This window comes from Staurois parvus, unplaced genomic scaffold (genome assembly GCF_062004578.1).
Source record: "Staurois parvus isolate SC_StPar_1 unplaced genomic scaffold, SC_StPar_1.0 ptg000151l, whole genome shotgun sequence".
NCBI lineage: Eukaryota > Metazoa > Chordata > Amphibia > Anura > Ranidae > Staurois > Staurois parvus.
This window is the reverse complement of record NW_028317947.1, coordinates 23,760,189-23,777,510: the sequence shown is the minus strand read 5'-3', so window position 1 is coordinate 23,777,510 and position 17,322 is coordinate 23,760,189. Positions and strand designations below refer to the sequence as shown.

The 17,322-nt window shown below is 45.1% G+C and overlaps 1 protein-coding gene across 1 annotated transcript; it reads right to left on the bottom strand.

The window, feature by feature from the left end:
• Nucleotides 1–469: 469 nt before the first annotated feature.
• On the bottom strand, nt 470–16,552 carry LOC149464629 (proline-rich protein 29-like). Its single transcript, XM_089674680.1, has 6 exons — nt 15,992–16,552; nt 13,720–13,810; nt 10,835–10,950; nt 8,197–8,390; nt 6,120–6,190; nt 470–3,519 (listed from the first exon to the last, which is right to left on the bottom strand). Exons 1-6 carry the CDS (start codon nt 16,064–16,066, stop codon nt 3,488–3,490), a joined length of 579 nt encoding a protein of 192 aa, XP_089530806.1. The 5' UTR covers nt 16,067–16,552; the 3' UTR covers nt 470–3,487.
• Nucleotides 16,553–17,322: the final 770 nt, after the last annotated feature.

The following is a 17,322-nucleotide window of genomic DNA, read 5'->3' as shown; positions in this document are numbered from 1 at the left end:
TGTGCACATCTGATTCACCCTGCTGCTTGGGCCCCCACAGTGCCAGCTTCCCTCCTCTCCTTCTCACAGGCAGCTGCAAGCACACAATAGGATCCTTCAGGATGGAGTGTGGGGAAAGGGTCCAATAATTATGACACATTAACCAGTCCCTTCCTTTCTTTAATGAACACAATGAGTGATCGGTACTGATCCTTCACTGTGTTCATTCATAACTGAAGCTTAGTAAACTGTGTGTTTTTTTTGTTTTTTTTTTTTTAAGGGGGGCCCTTTTAAGTTGGCTATATGGGGCCCCATAGTTTCTAACAGCAGCCCTGCCCACGACACACCCGTAGGTGGGACTTAACCATGCAAGCGCATCAGTGTGGAAGGGCCCATAATCTGAGCAAAAGAACATCAAAAGCTGAAAGGGCCCTTATGTATGCAGTTAAAAACAACCCAGCCATAATACAGCAAACAAATACAGTCCACATCATTTTACAGATTTTATTTTACAACCATTGTATATTTACACAGATAACGGGAAATTATGTCCAATTATAAATAACAGTAAATCGTGTTAAAAAAGAAATGATCCAAGGCTTGCCATACATGTTTCAATCTGATTGTACAATCTCCTTTAGATCTATCACTAGGTATACAGTGCGGTGATCTGCCTGATTGGATATTTTACTTATTATTTATTTCAGGCACTTATATATCGCCATCAATTTTACGCAGCACTTTACATATATATTGTACAGTCACATCAGTCCCTAACCCTCAAGGGGTGTACAATCTAAGGTCCCTAACCCTCAAGGGGTGTACAATCTAAGGTCCCTAACTCACATTCATACATACACATACTAGGGCCAATTTAGACAGGAGCCAATTAACCTACTAGCATGTCTTTGGAGTGTGGGAGGAAACCGGAGTACCCGGAGGAAACCCACGCAGGCACAGGGAGAACATGCAAACTCCAGGCAGGAGGTGCCGTGGCTGGGATTTGAACCAACAACCCTAGTACTGCCAGGCGGAAGAGCTAACCATTTACAACCCAGATACAAATGGATGGGATAGTTCAGGTAGGTCCTCCATTTACAGAGTTGTGGTAGATCTAAAGTTGATTGTACATAGATTGTATGCTCAGATTGTAATGTGTATGGTGAGTCTTAAACAACTCTTCTATTTACAAACTTTGAGTGTACACATTAACGCCCGTGTGAAAGGACTCATAGGGGTTCCTTCTGTTAAAAAAACAGATGTTAATGGATACAGACATTAACAGATGATCATCCATTTACATCCGCTAGTCCATAGAAATACATGGTGTCCGTTTTTCATCCATAAACGGACAGATGAAAGGTGGACATACAGAACACACGTGTGAAAGGGGCGGAAGGTTTGGCCGACACGTGAACGGTTACCTATTTGGTGGGATCCGAATGTCATGTATAACAGCAGTATTACCACCATGATTATTCATGACTCTTTCCTGCTGTCAGTCCACCAGCCCTTCCGCACCCCCACCTGGACCTCCTCCGCTTCCTTCACATCCCATGAAACTGCTAACATGCTTTCCCCGATATTTACACAAAAAGACCTCTTATGGTGTATGATCAGATGATCCGTTATGATGCAACATTCTATTCACACAATTATATACAGAACTATACATTCCGGTAATATTACTGCAGCTCATCAGATGTGCCTGGCCTGCTTAATAGAGAAGTGGGTCAGAACCACATTCCACTTAGTAGTACTGTGTCTGTAAACCCGTCACCAATAGTATATAAAAGTCATAAACACATTACGTGTTACTAAACCCACAACAGTACAATCAGTCTGTATATGCAGTAAAGCATGCTTGTTATACTCACTGTGGGACCTAAGGGGTTAATCCTCTGCATTGTGTAAAAAAGGCTGTTTGATCCTGACTTCTCTGATCCTCCCTTTCTTCCAGTGCCCCCTCTTATCTCCTGATAAGACATATTGTGTGGTGTCATTCTGCACATGCTCAGTTTGGTGTGTATTGCTAGAGAGTTTTTTTTCTTTTAATCTTGGGAGAGTGCATGTGATCAGCACAGGGCCATCAGCACTGTCCAGACAGAGGACAGGGGTCCTGCATCCTCCTAGAGCAGAAAGAAAACTCCTTCTACAAGTTTTACCCAGTGCTCAGCTGGACACTGATAGAAGTCATTAGACTGCTCTAACTGCTGATGAGAAAAGGTATTTAGCAGTTTATATTTATTAAAATAATTGCATTTCTATGTTCTGTATACTGTGGGAGAGCGGATAGAGTGAATGCAGGGTCCGGGGAGAGCGGATATAGTGAATGCAGGGTCCGGGGAGAGCGGATATAGTGAATGCAGGGTCCGGGGAGACCGGATATAGTGAATGCAGGGTCCGGGGAGACCGGATATAGTGAATGCAGGGTCCGGGGAGACCGGATATAGTGAGTGCGGGGTCCGGGGAGAGCAGATATAGTGAATGCAGGGTCCGGGGAGACCAGATATAGTGAATGCAGGGTCCTGGGAGACCGGATACAGTGAATGCAGGGTCCGGGGAGACCAGATATAGTGAATGCATGGTCCGGGGAGCCCAGATATAGTGAGTGCAGGGTCTGGGGAGACCAGATATAGTGAATGCAGGGTCTGGGGAGAGCGGATATAGTGAATGCGGGGTCCGGGGAGAGCGGATATAGTGAATGCGGGGTCCGGGGAGACCGGATATCATGAATGCAGGGTACGGGGAGACCAGATATAGTGAACGCAGGGTCCGGGGAGAGCGGATATAGTGAATGCAGGGTCCGGAGAGACCAGATATAGTGAACGCAGGGTCCGGAGAGACCGGATATCGTGAATGCAGGGTCCGGGGAGACCAGATATAGTGAACGCAGGGTCCGGGGAGACCAGATATAGTGAACGCAGGGTCCGGGGAGACCAGATATAGTGAACGCAGGGTCCGGGGAGACCAGATATAGTGAATGCAGGGTCCGGGGAGACCAGCTATAGTGAACGCAGGGTCCGGGGAGACCAGATATAGTGAACGCAGGGTCCGGGGAGACCGGATATAGTGAACGCAGGGTCCGGGGAGACCGGATATAGTGAACGCAGGGTCCGGGGAGACCGGATATAGTGAACGCAGGGTCCGGGGAGACCGGATATAGTGAACGCAGGGTCCGAGGAGACCGGATATAGTGAATGCAGGGTCCGGGGAGACCAGATATAGTGAATGCAGGGTCCGGGGTTTAGTAACACTTTAAATAAAGTAGGATTTCCTTGCTTTTTTCTATCACCAAGCAAACAACTGAGAGAAACCTCAGATAGAAGCTGCCATCCTCTGCCCTGAGGTATGACCTCAGCCTACCCTTCATGGCCCAGGAACACAAATAAAGCCTAACAATCATAGAATGGCAGCTTCCATGTGAGGCTTCTCTCACAGGTCTAAAACTTTGTGGCAGATTCACTTGATGTCTTGACAGTCATATTGAAGGCCGGCTGAGGTTTGGTCACTTCCTGGCTTCAGTCAGGTCATAGTACTCTGAAAAGACAAGACGTAATTTGAAACATTTATAAGCACTCTTTTAGCTCACCGATCTGTTTAAAGGAAGATTTCAGGTTATAACAGGTTGCTTTAAAATGGTCTCTGTCCAGCCGAAAATCTGAATTGGAGTTGTACTCACGTAGCTGTGCGTGTAATCTGAGCTTCAGCTATTCAGCTACATAAACAGGCTACAATACACATGACCTTTAGTCCTCATGTACATGGGACGTTTTGATAACGCTGGAAACGTTAGCTGTGTAAAGTCACATTAAAAACGTGAGTTTTTTAGCGGTTTTGCATTAGCAGTTTTCCCGCGTTTAGCGGTATTTTCCAGCGTTTTTCTGCGTTTGCGTTTTTTGAGGCGCTTTACCGTGTTTTTCAGAGTTATAGTGTTTTTACAGCTAAAAAACGACTGAGCCAAAAAATGTTGATTCCAGTCTATGTGTGTATGGACACATAGGATAACATGCTGGGGGGTTTACTAGCTGTAGAAAAAAAACATCAAAAGCCAAAAACAGCCGCTGTAAAAATGTCCCGTGTGCATGAGGACTTAAAGTGGACCTGTCACAAAAGCAGCCAGTTCCTTAATTTAGTGAGAGGCCTCTTCCCATTGGTGAATACTAATAAAAACTAAATTATGGCCAAAAAATGTTAGGCAGAGCAATTTTCATGCATTTTTTTTTTTATGTTTCATGCACATGTATACAATTGGTTTAGAAGTGTATTTGAAGAGTTGGACATGTGTATCTAAGCTTCAGACATTTTTGTTTTAGGAATAGGGGAAGGAACTCAGTTTTTCAGGTTCAAAAACATACAGAAGCGCTTGATTTGCCCATTGGTAGGCATTCCCATTCAAGTGTATGTGGCCAAAAATGTCCAATTCTGCCTCAAAAGTAGTGAATGTAGTCTTTTGGAGCATCAGGTATCGGACTACAGGCACCTGAATATGTGAACAGTCACTATTGAAATACATGGTATTTAGGATGGTGAGTATTTTTGAGGTACAATACACTCAGGTGTCGAGGTACGATGCTCTCAGGTGTCGAGGTACAATACTCTGAGGTGTCGAGGTACCATACTCTCAGGTGTCGAGGTACAATACTCTCAGGTGTCGAGGTACAATACTCTGAGGTGTCGAGGTACGATACTCTCAGGTGTCGAGGTACCATACTCTCAGGTGTCGAGGTACGATACTCTCAGGTGTCGAGGTACGATACACTCGGGTGTCGAGGTACGATACACTCGGGTGTCGAGGTACAATACACTCGGGTGTCGAGGTACAATGCACTCGGGTGTCGAGGTACAATGCTCTCGGGTGTCGAGGTACAATGCTCTCGGGTGTCGAGGTACAATGCTCTCGGGTGTCGAGGTACAATGCTCTCGGGTGCCGAGGTAAAATACTCCCGGGTGCCGAGGTACAATACTCTCGGGTGCCGAGGTAAAATACTCTCGGGTGCCGAGGAACAATGCTCTCGGGTGCCGAGGAACAATACTCTCGGGTGTCGAGGTACCATACTCTCGGGTGTCGAGGTACCATACTCTCAGGTGCAGAGGTAAAATACTCTCAGGTGCGAAGGTACAATACTCTCAGGTGTCGAGGTACCATACTCTCAAGTGTCGAGGTACAATACTCTCAAGTGTCGAGGTACAATGCTCTCAGCTGCCGAGGTACAATGCTCTCGGGTGCCGAGGTACAATACTCTCGGGTGCCGAGGTACAATGCTCTCGGGTGTCGAGGTACAATGCTCTCGGGTGTGGAGGTACAATGCTCTCGGGTGCCGAGGTACAATACTCTCGGGTGTCGAGGTACAATGCTCTCGGGTGCCGAGGTACAATACTCTCGGGTGTTGAGGTACAATGCTCTCGGGTGTTGAGGTACAATGCTCTCGGGTGCCGAGGTACAATGCTCTCGGGTGCCGAGGTACAATGCTCTCGGGTGCCGAGATACAATGCTCTCGGGTGCCGAGGTACAATGCTCTCGGGTGTCGAGGTACAATACTCTCGGGTGCCGAGGTACAATGCTCTCGGGTGTTGAGGTACAATGCTCTCGGGTGCCGAGGTACAATGCTCTCGGGTGCCGAGGTACAATGCTCTCGGGTGCCGAGGTACAATGCTCTCGGGTGTCGAGGTACAATGCTCTCGGGTGCCGAGGTACAATACTCTCAGGTGCCGAGGCACAATACTCTCAGGTGCCGAGGCACAATACTCTCAGGTGCCGAGGCACAATACTCTCAGGTGTCGAGGCACAATACTCTCAGGTGCCGAGGCACAATACTCTCAGGTGTCGAGGTACAATACACTCAGGCATCAAGGTACAATACTCTCACATGTGATTTGGGCCTTGGGTGATATACTGACCTTCCCTCTGGACATGCTCTGTACCTTGGCAGCCATGCACCCATCAAAGCTTAGAGAAGCAGATTCAGGTATCTGAACTATGCTTCATTACTTCATGCCAAGCTCAAGCTGCTCATCTATCAGCATTTATGGACAACAAGAATAAAGGTGCAGTGTCTGCACGGGGTTAGGGACTACATGAAAACCTGAATCCTATAGTAAGCAGTATCCCAATGTATCAAATATGAAAAAAAACCTACCTGTAGCTGGAGGAATATCGGCACCAACAGTTCCGGTGGCACTCAGAGGAGGAGGCGGGGGTACAGGCCGCCTGCAGGAGAAGACAATAACCTATTACTAGTCATGTCTGACATCTTTGTTAAATGCATCTTAAAGTTCCTTCACACTATTTAGGAACTACAGTGGCAGCAATAATCCAGGAACCTCATCTGATAATCCTCCAGCCAAGATGATACCCACAAACATCTCTATATTGAAGCATAGCTGCTCAGTCTACCTACCGCACCTGATTCTCTCCATCTGAAGCTCAGCATCATCACCCACACCTCCACTTTCTGTGTAATTACCAGACCTAGCAGATACACTTCCATTCCATGTTTCAGAAACACTTAAAGCCCAAATGGTTGTAAGGGTCTTCCCCATTCTGACCGTCCATCTCCCACATTGCCACTGTGTCACAGCCATAGTCTTCAGCATTGTACATTTCCAGGGTTGTTTTATGCCCGCATTCTCCACCACTTGGAGTGGTTCTTTCCACCAGCCCCACGCCATTACTAAGTCCTGAAGTGACATAGGGTCAGAGTCACTTTTTATGAATCCTTTGCTTTGTTCAGGCAGGGTAAAGCAACATTTCCTTTAACTGCTGCCCTCCACCAGCTGCTCATTCTTGCCTTCCCTTCACTACCCCATTGTTCTAATCTAGTCAGGGGTGGACTGACCATTTGGAAACTCGGGCACTGACCGAGGGCCCGGGGTCAGTAGGTGGCCCCATGAGATGCCCCTAGTACCTTTTTCATAGGCTTTTTTGAGTTTGGGCAAGGACACAGGGGCCCCATTATCCCCTATTGCCCGGGGGCCTCATGAGTTGTCAGTCCGCCCCTGGATCTAGTCATAGCTTGCACAATGTTAGGGACTCTTTCCTTGTCCCCAAGTGAAAATGCTGGGCCTGGCCATGGTTGCAAAGGCCCTAGGCAACACAAAAATCAAAAGCCCCTCCCCCCCACAGAGATAGCCTGACACCAACCAACACCCTCCACCCCTAACACCCTGACCCCCGACCTGAGAAAGCCTTCCACTACCACCCCCCACCCCACCAAGAGAGAGAAAGACACTCACCTCACAGCTCCAGACATCCCCTGAAATGAGAGTCAGGCTCTGCATACACCAGCAAGCAGCCCGCAGCCTCTCTCAGATCCCACCTGGTCCCCTTGCTACATCTGTCTCTTCATCTGTCCCTTCTTCCGGGGAGCGGTGCTGCCCCCCTGAAAAATGCCGCCCTAGGCAAATGCCTTGTTTGCCTTGTGGTACATACACCCCTGGACCCAGCATTGTATCATGGAATGGAGGGGAGTGAGTCACATCAGGGGTGTATTTACCACAAGGCAAACAAGGCATTTGTCAAGGGCGGCATTTTTTAGGGGGGCAGCACTGCCCTGCGGAAGAAGAGACGGAATAAGGGAGAAACGCGGCATTTGGACCTGGTGGGTTCCGAGAGAGGCTGTGGGTTACATGACGGTGAATGCACAGCCCGAGTCTCATTCCCGGAGATGTCCGGAGCTTTGAAGGTGAGTGTCTTTCTCTCTCTCGCCATGGGGGATGGTGCATGATGTATGAGGGGAAGTAATAGTTGAAGGCTCGCTCGGGTGGGAGGCAAGGGTGTTGTTGGTCAATGTCAGGCTCTCTCTGCAGTGGGTGCTGATCTTTGTGTTGCCTAGGGCAGCACAAAACCTAAATACACCACTGAGTCACATGGTCCACCATACCCTGAAGTACTGTCCACCTCTGGACCAGTGAAGAGTATGCAAGTATAAGCTGCGGGGGGGAAAGGTGGCAGGGGGGTTGGAAGTGAAGTGAACCTGCTGCTTTGCCCTATATCTGTAAAGCACAGCTTCACTTTAAAATGCATTTTTTATACCCATATACAGTAGGTTGGGTTTCTGCACTTTGCGCACCATCTTTATTCTGTACACCTGTCTTATAGGTGTTGATCTGCTGGTGGACCCCGAGTACTCGCTGTGACACCACAATCACCATGATTGTTCAGGAAAGACCAGCATGATGTATAAACACAAATACAGATGGCCAGTCATATCTTACTGGTCTGTGGTACGCATCGGGGAAGATGGCTCCGGGTCCATATTGAGATGCCTGACAGTAGGCTCACGTTGGGGCACTGGTACCGGCACTGCAGGGTAAGCTGGGTATGTCATATAATTGGTTGGGAATGCTTCATAATGGTGATGATACACAATGGGCTCTTCTTCCTCCACTTGAATAGGCACCACACTGGGCTGGAAACAGAAAAGACATGATGACACCAAACCAGGACACCAAACTAAACTCCTACGAAAAGGCTGGAGTTAAATATTGACTATATGACTTGAGCATGACTGCCAGTTACCTATATATATTGTGCTTTTTGCTTTATTTTTGCTCCAGACAATATTTTTAGTGGTTTTTGATAAAGTAGGAAAAGTGTTAGAACCCCTGTTAGGTCTTTATTCCCACCTGTGTCCCTACTGGGGCGATCTCTATCCAATTCTGGTTTTGTCACCAGGACAGGATGTGAGGAGATATCTCCCAGCATAAAACTCAAAAGTTCTTACCCTTCCCTACTTTATCCAAATAAAAAAAAGTCTCTAGCCTGAAGCTGGGCTTTAAGTCACCTGAAGACATAAGGTGATTGACACCTGATCTGGCCAACCACTGGCCATAGATCTTTTTTTTTTTTTCTTAATTAATTAACCAGCCAGCTGATCAAAAAAAAAATGAACAGATTTCCCAATCCACTCATTCATGGTGGATGAAGGAATTCTCTTCTCTGTGCTATTATATTCTGACAGCGGGGACTCCTCTGCTGTCAGAATACACTGAGCAGCGCCACAGCCATTGGCTGCATGAACTAATCGAGTGAAAATTAGTGCTGTTTAAGAGAAGCTGATCGATAGAAGTTGGAGCGAGAATGGCCATAGATGGATCAAAATCTGGCTGGTCCCTGCTTAACCAGCTGAAATTTGTTCCATCTATGGCCAGCTGTGGAGATAAAAAACAATTGTCTGGGGTGGAATTTCTCAGCTGATCAATGTTGTTCTTCCCAGAGATAAGGAGGCTTCCAGGAGAGTCATCACAGAATGTAAGTGCAGTCATACAGTATACACATGGATCTTTCTACACAATATTTTTTCAGAAGATCTTCTTATGTCTCTGGATACGTTTAGACAGGCCATAGATGGTGTGAATTTATTTCCTGCAACCACAGTGTTGATGGAGGACCCCTCTCGCCGAGCCATTGTGTTCTCCTGGCAGGGTGGCCGTCTCCGCCAAGACAACACAGCCACTGGCTGGATCAATGTGGCCATATATGGTTCATACATTGACCATACATGGTTCATACATTGGCCATACATGGTTCATACATTGGCCATACATGGTTCATATATTGGCCATACATGGTTCATCCATTGGCCATACATGGTTCATCCATTGGCCATACATGGTTCATCCATTGGCCATACATGGTTCATCCATTGGCCATACATGGTTCATATATTGGCCATACATGGTTCATACATTGGCCATACATGGTTCATACATTGGCCATACATGGTTCATACATTGGCCATACATGGTTCATACATTGGCCATACATGGTTTATACATTGGCCATACATGGTTCATACATTGGCCATACATGGTTCATACATTGGCCATACATGGTTCATACATTGGCCATACATGGTTCATACATTGGCTATACATGGTTCATACATTGGCCATACATGGTTCATACATTGGCCATACATGGTTCATACATTGGCCATACATGGTTCATACATTAGCCATACATGGTTCATACATTGGCCATACATGGTTCATCCATTGGCCATACATTGGCCATACATTGGCCATACATGGTTCATCCATTGGCCATACATGGTTCATCCATTGGCCATACATGGTTCATACATTAGCCATACATGGTTCATACATTAGCCATACATGGTTCATACATTAGCCATACATGGTTCATACATTAGCCATACATGGTTCATACATTGGCCATACATGGTTCATATATTGGCTATACATGGTTCATATACAGTATTGGCCATACATGGTTCATACATTGGCCATACATGGTTCATACATTGGCCATACATGGTTCGATTCTTGGTCAGTTCCTGCTGAACCAGCTGAGATTTGAACCATCTATGGCCGGCTTTAGTAGCTCTGCATAGCTACTGTAATTGAATGCTCCGTTTATCTCAGATCTATCATGCCACTCCATCTAAATGATACATATCCCATAGGGCCTGTTCTATAGCTGATTTTATCTCAGCAGTTCTCCAGCAAGGATTCTAATTGCAGCATCTGATATACAGATAGAGGGAGAGTCTAGCAATCTGTACAATAAATACAATCATGGTACGACAAGCATGCATAATCATTAAGATCCAAGACTAAAGTGACTTTCAGGTAAACATTAGAATATAATACAATATAATACAAATTCAGTAAAAATAGAAGGTTTCCCTTTAAAAGGATTCAAAACAATCCCATGGACTGGATCCATATGGCCATTTCATCCAGAAGCTCAAAGAACAACATACATGCTGCACTAACCAACCGCAGCCAGCAGTCACCTCTCATTGTTCTCTACTAATGAATGGTGAAATCTGATTGGCTGGTTTGCTTTGGCGTTCTGAACATGACAGGTCTAGTTTCGCACACCTACCACTGGGGGAGGCTGCGCTGCCCCATATCCAAAGCTGGACAGAGCCGACATTGTCATATTGTTCATTATGACTTGATGCATCTGGGCGTTCTGTATCATCATCAGATCCACCAAGTCTGGGAATAAAAGACGGATATGTTTTTAGGGTGTCATCGCACATAATGAAATATACAGTAGGAGGAGTTATGTAAATATGACAACAAATTATTGTGTAGGGGTGGTGCAATATTGTGCATTGTGCAGGGGTGGTGCATTGTGTAGGGGTGGTGCATTGTGTAGGGGTGGTGCATTGTGCAGGGGTGGTGCATTGTGCAGGGGTGGTGCATTGTGTAGGGGTGGTGCATTGTGCAGGGGTGGTGCATTGTGCAGGGGTGGTGCATTGTGCAGGGGTGGTGCATTGTGCAGGGGTGATGCATTGTGTAGGGGTGGTGCATTGTGCAGGGGTGGTGCATTGTGCAGGGGTGATGCATTGTGTAGGGGTGGTGCATTGTGCAGGGGTGGTGCATTGTGCAGGGGTGATGCATTGTGCAGGGGTGGTGCATTGTGCAGGGGTGGTGCATTGTGCAGGGGTGGTGCATTGTGTAGGGGTGGTGCATTATTGCGCATTGTGTAGGGGTGGCGCATTATTGCGCATTGTGTAGGGGTGGCGCATTATTGCGCATTGTGTAGAGGTGGTGCATTATTGTGTATTCTTACTTGGTAGTGCCAACATTTCTGTTTCAGAAATTGCACAATCAAATTGTATGGTGTATGGTCCATTCAAGGCTTACCATACACATTCCAATCTGACTGTACAATCAGCTTGAGATCTACCAACACTTTGTAATAGAGGACCTACCTAAACTATTCGAACAATCTGCAATCAATTACAAATTCAATGAGGCCAGACTCTGCCCTGCACTACATGCTTGTATGTTGATCTAAGGCTTCATTTGTTCATTTTGCCGTGCTTTCTGCAGCTTGTTATGTATTTTCTACACACGTTTTTGACATGTTTTTACTGTGTTTTGTTCAGCTCTTTTGTTTTTGTTAAAATGGATTTTTTTTTTTTGCTGGGCAGAATAAAAATGCAAAACGCAGTAAAAACGCACTACCCTGCATTTCAGCAGCTTATTGATAGCTTTTTGCTTTTAAAAAGGTCTCTGACCCTTTCCAAACACGCGGCAGCTCAAAAAAGCATCAATGTGATTGTGTTCCATAGGAACCCATGTTAGATGGACTGTTTCTGCAAAAAGCACTAAAAAACGCATTGGTGTGAACGGAGCCTAAGCCCCCGGTCACATCAAAGCTGATTTTGAAATCGTGCGACTTACAGTGAAGTTGCACGATTTCAAAATCAGGTGACATGTCGATTTCAGTTGAGATTTGACATGTGACACAGATTTCTATACAAATCACAACACAAGTAGTGCATGGACTACTATAGAAATCGGTGCGGCTCTGACCAAGTCTGAACCACACCGATATGACCGATCTAATAGCAGGCAATAGGGTGTGACTTGGCATAGGATTTACAAGTCGCAGGGCATGCAAATCGCATGTCAAGCCGCACCTGATGTGATTGGGGTCTTAAGGAGATTGTACAATCAAATTGTATTGTGTGTCCACAGAGATAAACAGGAGTGCTTGGTCATGATGAGCATTTGCGTTTATGGCAGTGCCAGCTGAGTCAGAGGGCAGCTGGATTGCGGTTGCATGGGTCCCTCCTGTATCTGCGGGCACATTAACAGCAACCAATCATCTCTGCAATGTCTTTCTCCAGCTGTCATGTGTCGGTACTGGTTTAATCTGATTGGTTGTACAAGGGTAATGCTGATTTAATTGCATAAACCTGGTACATGGGTCAAATGGTCCTCTTATGCAGGCCATAGATGGGTCGAAAACCGGACTTTTTTTAACAAAAAAACAAAAAATCGGTCGTTCAATAGGCCGACGTTACCACCAACTGTAAAAAAAAAAAATCACCCGATTTTCATCCCGTCTACAGCCGGCATTTAATTCCTTCTGTCCCTGCAGAGAGCTCCGCTATTATATTTGACATGAAAAAGTATTGTGGTTGTAACGTTGTATCTATTTGTATCCATTTCGGATACAGATGGTTTTATTCGGATACAAATAGATACAATGTTGCAACCGCAATACTTTTTCATGTCATATATAATAGCGGACTGGAATTCTTCTTCTTTTTCTTCATCTTCTTCTTCCTCTTCTTTTCTTGTTTTTATTTTCCTTCTTCTTCATCTTCATCATCTTCTTCTTTTCTTCTTTTTCTACTTCTTTTCTTCTTTTTCTTCTTCTTTTTCTTCTTCTTCTTCATCGTCTTCTTTTTCTTCTTCATCTTCATTTTCTTCTTCTTTTTCTGCTTCTATTTCATCTTTTTCTTCTTCTTTTTCTTCCTCTTTTTTCTTCTTTTTCTTGCAGGTCATGGCTCATGTGCAGATTTTTTATCGATAAAAAGATCTATTTGCCCATCATTGCCGCAAAAATTGGCCGATCGGCAAAATTGGATGATTTTTTCCAACTTTACCAATCAAAAAATTGTGCCAAAATCCAAAAAAACGGGCGACGAATTAACCCATTAACGATGCGAAAATCGGCCGATTTTTTTTTCCGGCCGAAAAATCAGCCGATTTTTGACCCATCTATGGCCTGCAGGCTGGCCATACATTACACAATTTTCTGTTCAATTTCTGCCCAATTTCCTTTAGATTTACCTTCAATTATGTAGTGCAAATGCCGGCCTAATTGGATACAATTGAAAATGTTCTTTAGGTTTGACCTCATATATTATATGGTTTTTTGTAAAGCAATTTTTTCAAGAAATTTGTATAATGTACGGCCAGCTTAATATTAGGCTGGCTATGTGGTAGTATGGAATGTCTCACCTTCTTTGGCATGGCCTTGTCTGATTGGATACGAGAGTGGAGGGATAAAGTCTGTGGAAAACTGCTGGATTACGGTTGGCTGTTGAGGAACCTTCCAAAAAACACAAAATAAATAGGGATGTTTATTTGATGTTTTGTTTTTATACAATCTTTCTATTTTTTTGTATTTGATTTTCATGCTTTATTATTATCATCATCATGATTTATGACATTTTTTTAAATTGATTGTATTATTATTATTAGTAGTAGTATTAATAACAATAGCAATAATAGTTTTTAATTACATTTTTTAGATATGTATTTTTTTAGCATTCTTATGCATTTATATATCTTTATAGGAAATTTGTACATGCAAAGGGTATAATGCGATAAGTTGCAAATCGGTTTAGCTGCAATTAGAAAAAATAGAAATCCGTGCATCCAGCAGCAGATTGGATACTCTGAACACATCTAAACGCATGTACATTTAGGCTCCATGTACACTGAAGCTACTAAACTGACGTTTAGGAGCTTTTCTGCGTTTTTTTTTTCAGCAGCCCCTGAACTCTCCCTAATGTTTCCTATGTGTCCATGTACACATCGTCATTTACAGTAGTTTACTGGCAGTTAAGTTTACAGTCATTTTTTTTTCAACACACCAAACTTGTGTTCAGGAGTAGATTTTATCAGCATTTCAAACGCCAAACGCTTGTAAACGTGGCTAACCGCATTTATAAGCGTTTGGAAATTTTTTTCCATTTCCAGATGCTGTCCAGAGCCTTTTTTCATCATGAAAAATGCATGCAAAGTGTTTTCCCGGTACTCAAATGGACCTGGTCAGGGGCGGACTGGCCATTTGGAAACCTCGGCACTGCCCGAAGGCCCGGGGTCAGTAGGGGGCCCCATGAGATGCCCCTGGTACCTTTTTCATAGGCTTTTTTGAGTTTGGGCAAGAACACTGGGGCCCCATGATCCCCTATTGCCCGGGGGCCCCATGAGTTGTCAGTCCGCCCCTGGACCTGGTACACCATACTTTGAGGTTTCGCGTGAAAGAAAATATGTTAGACACGGCTGCAATAATTTCTGCACAGAAATGAGCTGGAACACATCCAAACACCACAAAAAAAAAAAAGACAGCTAATCTCAACACATACTGCTCTCTCTGCTTCTGCTCTCTCTATTTCTCTCAAAATGTCTGAAATAGTTAATTTCTTACTGTTTTTCAGTGCATTCTGGGCATTTTGGAAGGTCTCCTGAGCAGGGGCGGACTGACCATTTGGAAACTCGGGCACCGCCCGAGGGCCCGGGGTCAGTAGGGGGCCCCAGTAGGGGGCCCCTGGTACCTTTTTCATAGGCTTTTTTGAGTTTGGGCAAGGACACAGGGGCCCCATGATCCCCTATTGCCCGGGGGCCCCATGAGTTGTCAGTCCGCCCCTGCTCCTGAGGTTATCTTTAAAAAATGTTTCTAAATGCAAAAGCGCATAAACGCGGTATGCAAACGCAGCTAAACAGACATTTTTTAACTTACGTTTTCCAGCAGTCAGTTTCCATCGTTCAGAAGTGTCCCATGTACATGGAGCCTAATGCAGGCCATACATGGTTTGAATTCCGAACAAATTTTGTACGAAAATTGGACCTAAGAATAATCGGCCGATTTTCGCTCTATTAGTGGGGCAATGGCATCGGACAATTTTCGTGGTTCCTCCCCATTTCGTTTATTGGGCATGTTGGAAAATTTGTGAAAAACAACCGATTTTTGAAATCATTGGTGGCACCATCGGATTACAAAACAAATGACGTTTCGGTTTTCGGACGAAAAATTGTTCGGAATTCGAATCATGTATGCTCTGCATTAATCACAGAAGAAGTGATCTGGGAAGTCCAAAGTTTGTAATTACTAGGTCAGTTTCTCATGCGTTAGCAGGGGCGGACTGACCATTTGGAAACTCGGGCACTGCCCGAGGGCCCGGGGTCAGTAGGGGGCCCCATGAGATGCCCCTGGTACCTTTTTCATAGGCTTTTTTGAGTTTGGGCAAGGACACAGGGGCCCCATGATCCCCTATTGCCCGGGTTGTCAGTCACCCCTGTGCGTTAGACCCACCAAATGAGGGCTAAGAGGTTTTGGCTGGTTTTAGTTTATTTGATGCAGCAAAAGAGAATGATAATGTACAAAGTGCAGAATAATCAAATCAGATTCCAATAAATAGGAGGGATTACAGCCGTATCATGTGATTGGCTGCTTTGAATTATTGCACCTTGCATCTATGAAAATAGCCATTGTCAGTGTACTCACCATAGGAGGTATGATATGGACTCCAGGGTAAGGACTGCTGTATAGATTGGGGTCCATGGGCCAGTGCTGGGACATGGTAGAAGTCAGGGATGGCGATGATGGAAGTAGAAGTCAGGGATGGCGATGATGGAAGTAGAAGTCAGGGATGGCGATGATGGAAGTAGAAGTCAGGGATGGCAATCATGGAAGTAGAACTCAGGGATCTCGATGATGGAAGTAGAAGTCAGGGATGGCGATGATGGAAGTAGAAGTCAGAGATGGCGATGACGGAAGTAGAAATCAGAGATTGCAATGATGGAAGTAGAAGTCAGAGATGGCGATGATGGAAGTAGAAGTCAGAGATGGCAATGATGGAAGTAGAAGTCAGGGATGGCGATGATGGAAGTAGAAGTCAGGGATGACGATGATGGAAGTAGAAGTCAGAGATGGCGATGATGGCAGTAGAAGTCAGGGATGCGATGACGGAAGTAGAAGTCAAGGATGGCGATGATGGAACTGGAAGTCAGAGATGGTGATGACGGAAGTATAAGGAGAGCACAGCAGGCTGACTCTTGGATCTCATTGAAGGAGGCTTGGTCTACAAGGATCAGTGGCTGCCGTGGAGACGGTGTATACACAAACAGCCTGAGGCATATTCGTTGTGTACACAATGACACCACACTGTTATTTAATAGCTCATGGCTGCCTGCTAGGAATAATTGATCAATGGAAGACAAAGGGGATGTGCACATGGAGTACAGATCAGATGATTGCCTAGCTTCCAACCCAACATGATAGCGGGGCAGGAACATTTTAAACTGTATGTAACTCAAGAGCAAAGATATCATTTATCGCAGCTTACCAGTCCTTAGATGTGGTGGCTGCATTTTTTTTTTCACCTGGTGATCCTGCCAATAACACACTTTTTCTGTCCTAGGATGACAACACTCACCATAGTATATATTTCATAGCTCCGGTAGCGCTTACCCCAAAGAAGCCGCCGATGATGAGGGGGTCTCTGATCTGCCATGACTCTTAAAGCTGCTTGGTCCCTACTGACATACCTGGTTATAGGTTAGAGCCCGTTCACACCTGTGTGACTTAAATGTAAGCTACCACTGTAGAGTAATGCACGGAAATTTGGCCAAGCAACTGGTGGTAGATTGAATGAACGTTTTGAAGAAATGCAATTAAACAATGCACAAATCATTCAAAAAGCAAGTAAACACATTCAAGGGTGATGTACTAGGTAAATGAACACTGATCTACAAGCTGGTGGAAACTTTAACTACAGCAATGTTAAACCAAGTATACAAGATACTAAATAGTCCTTGTGTGCACACTATGCATAC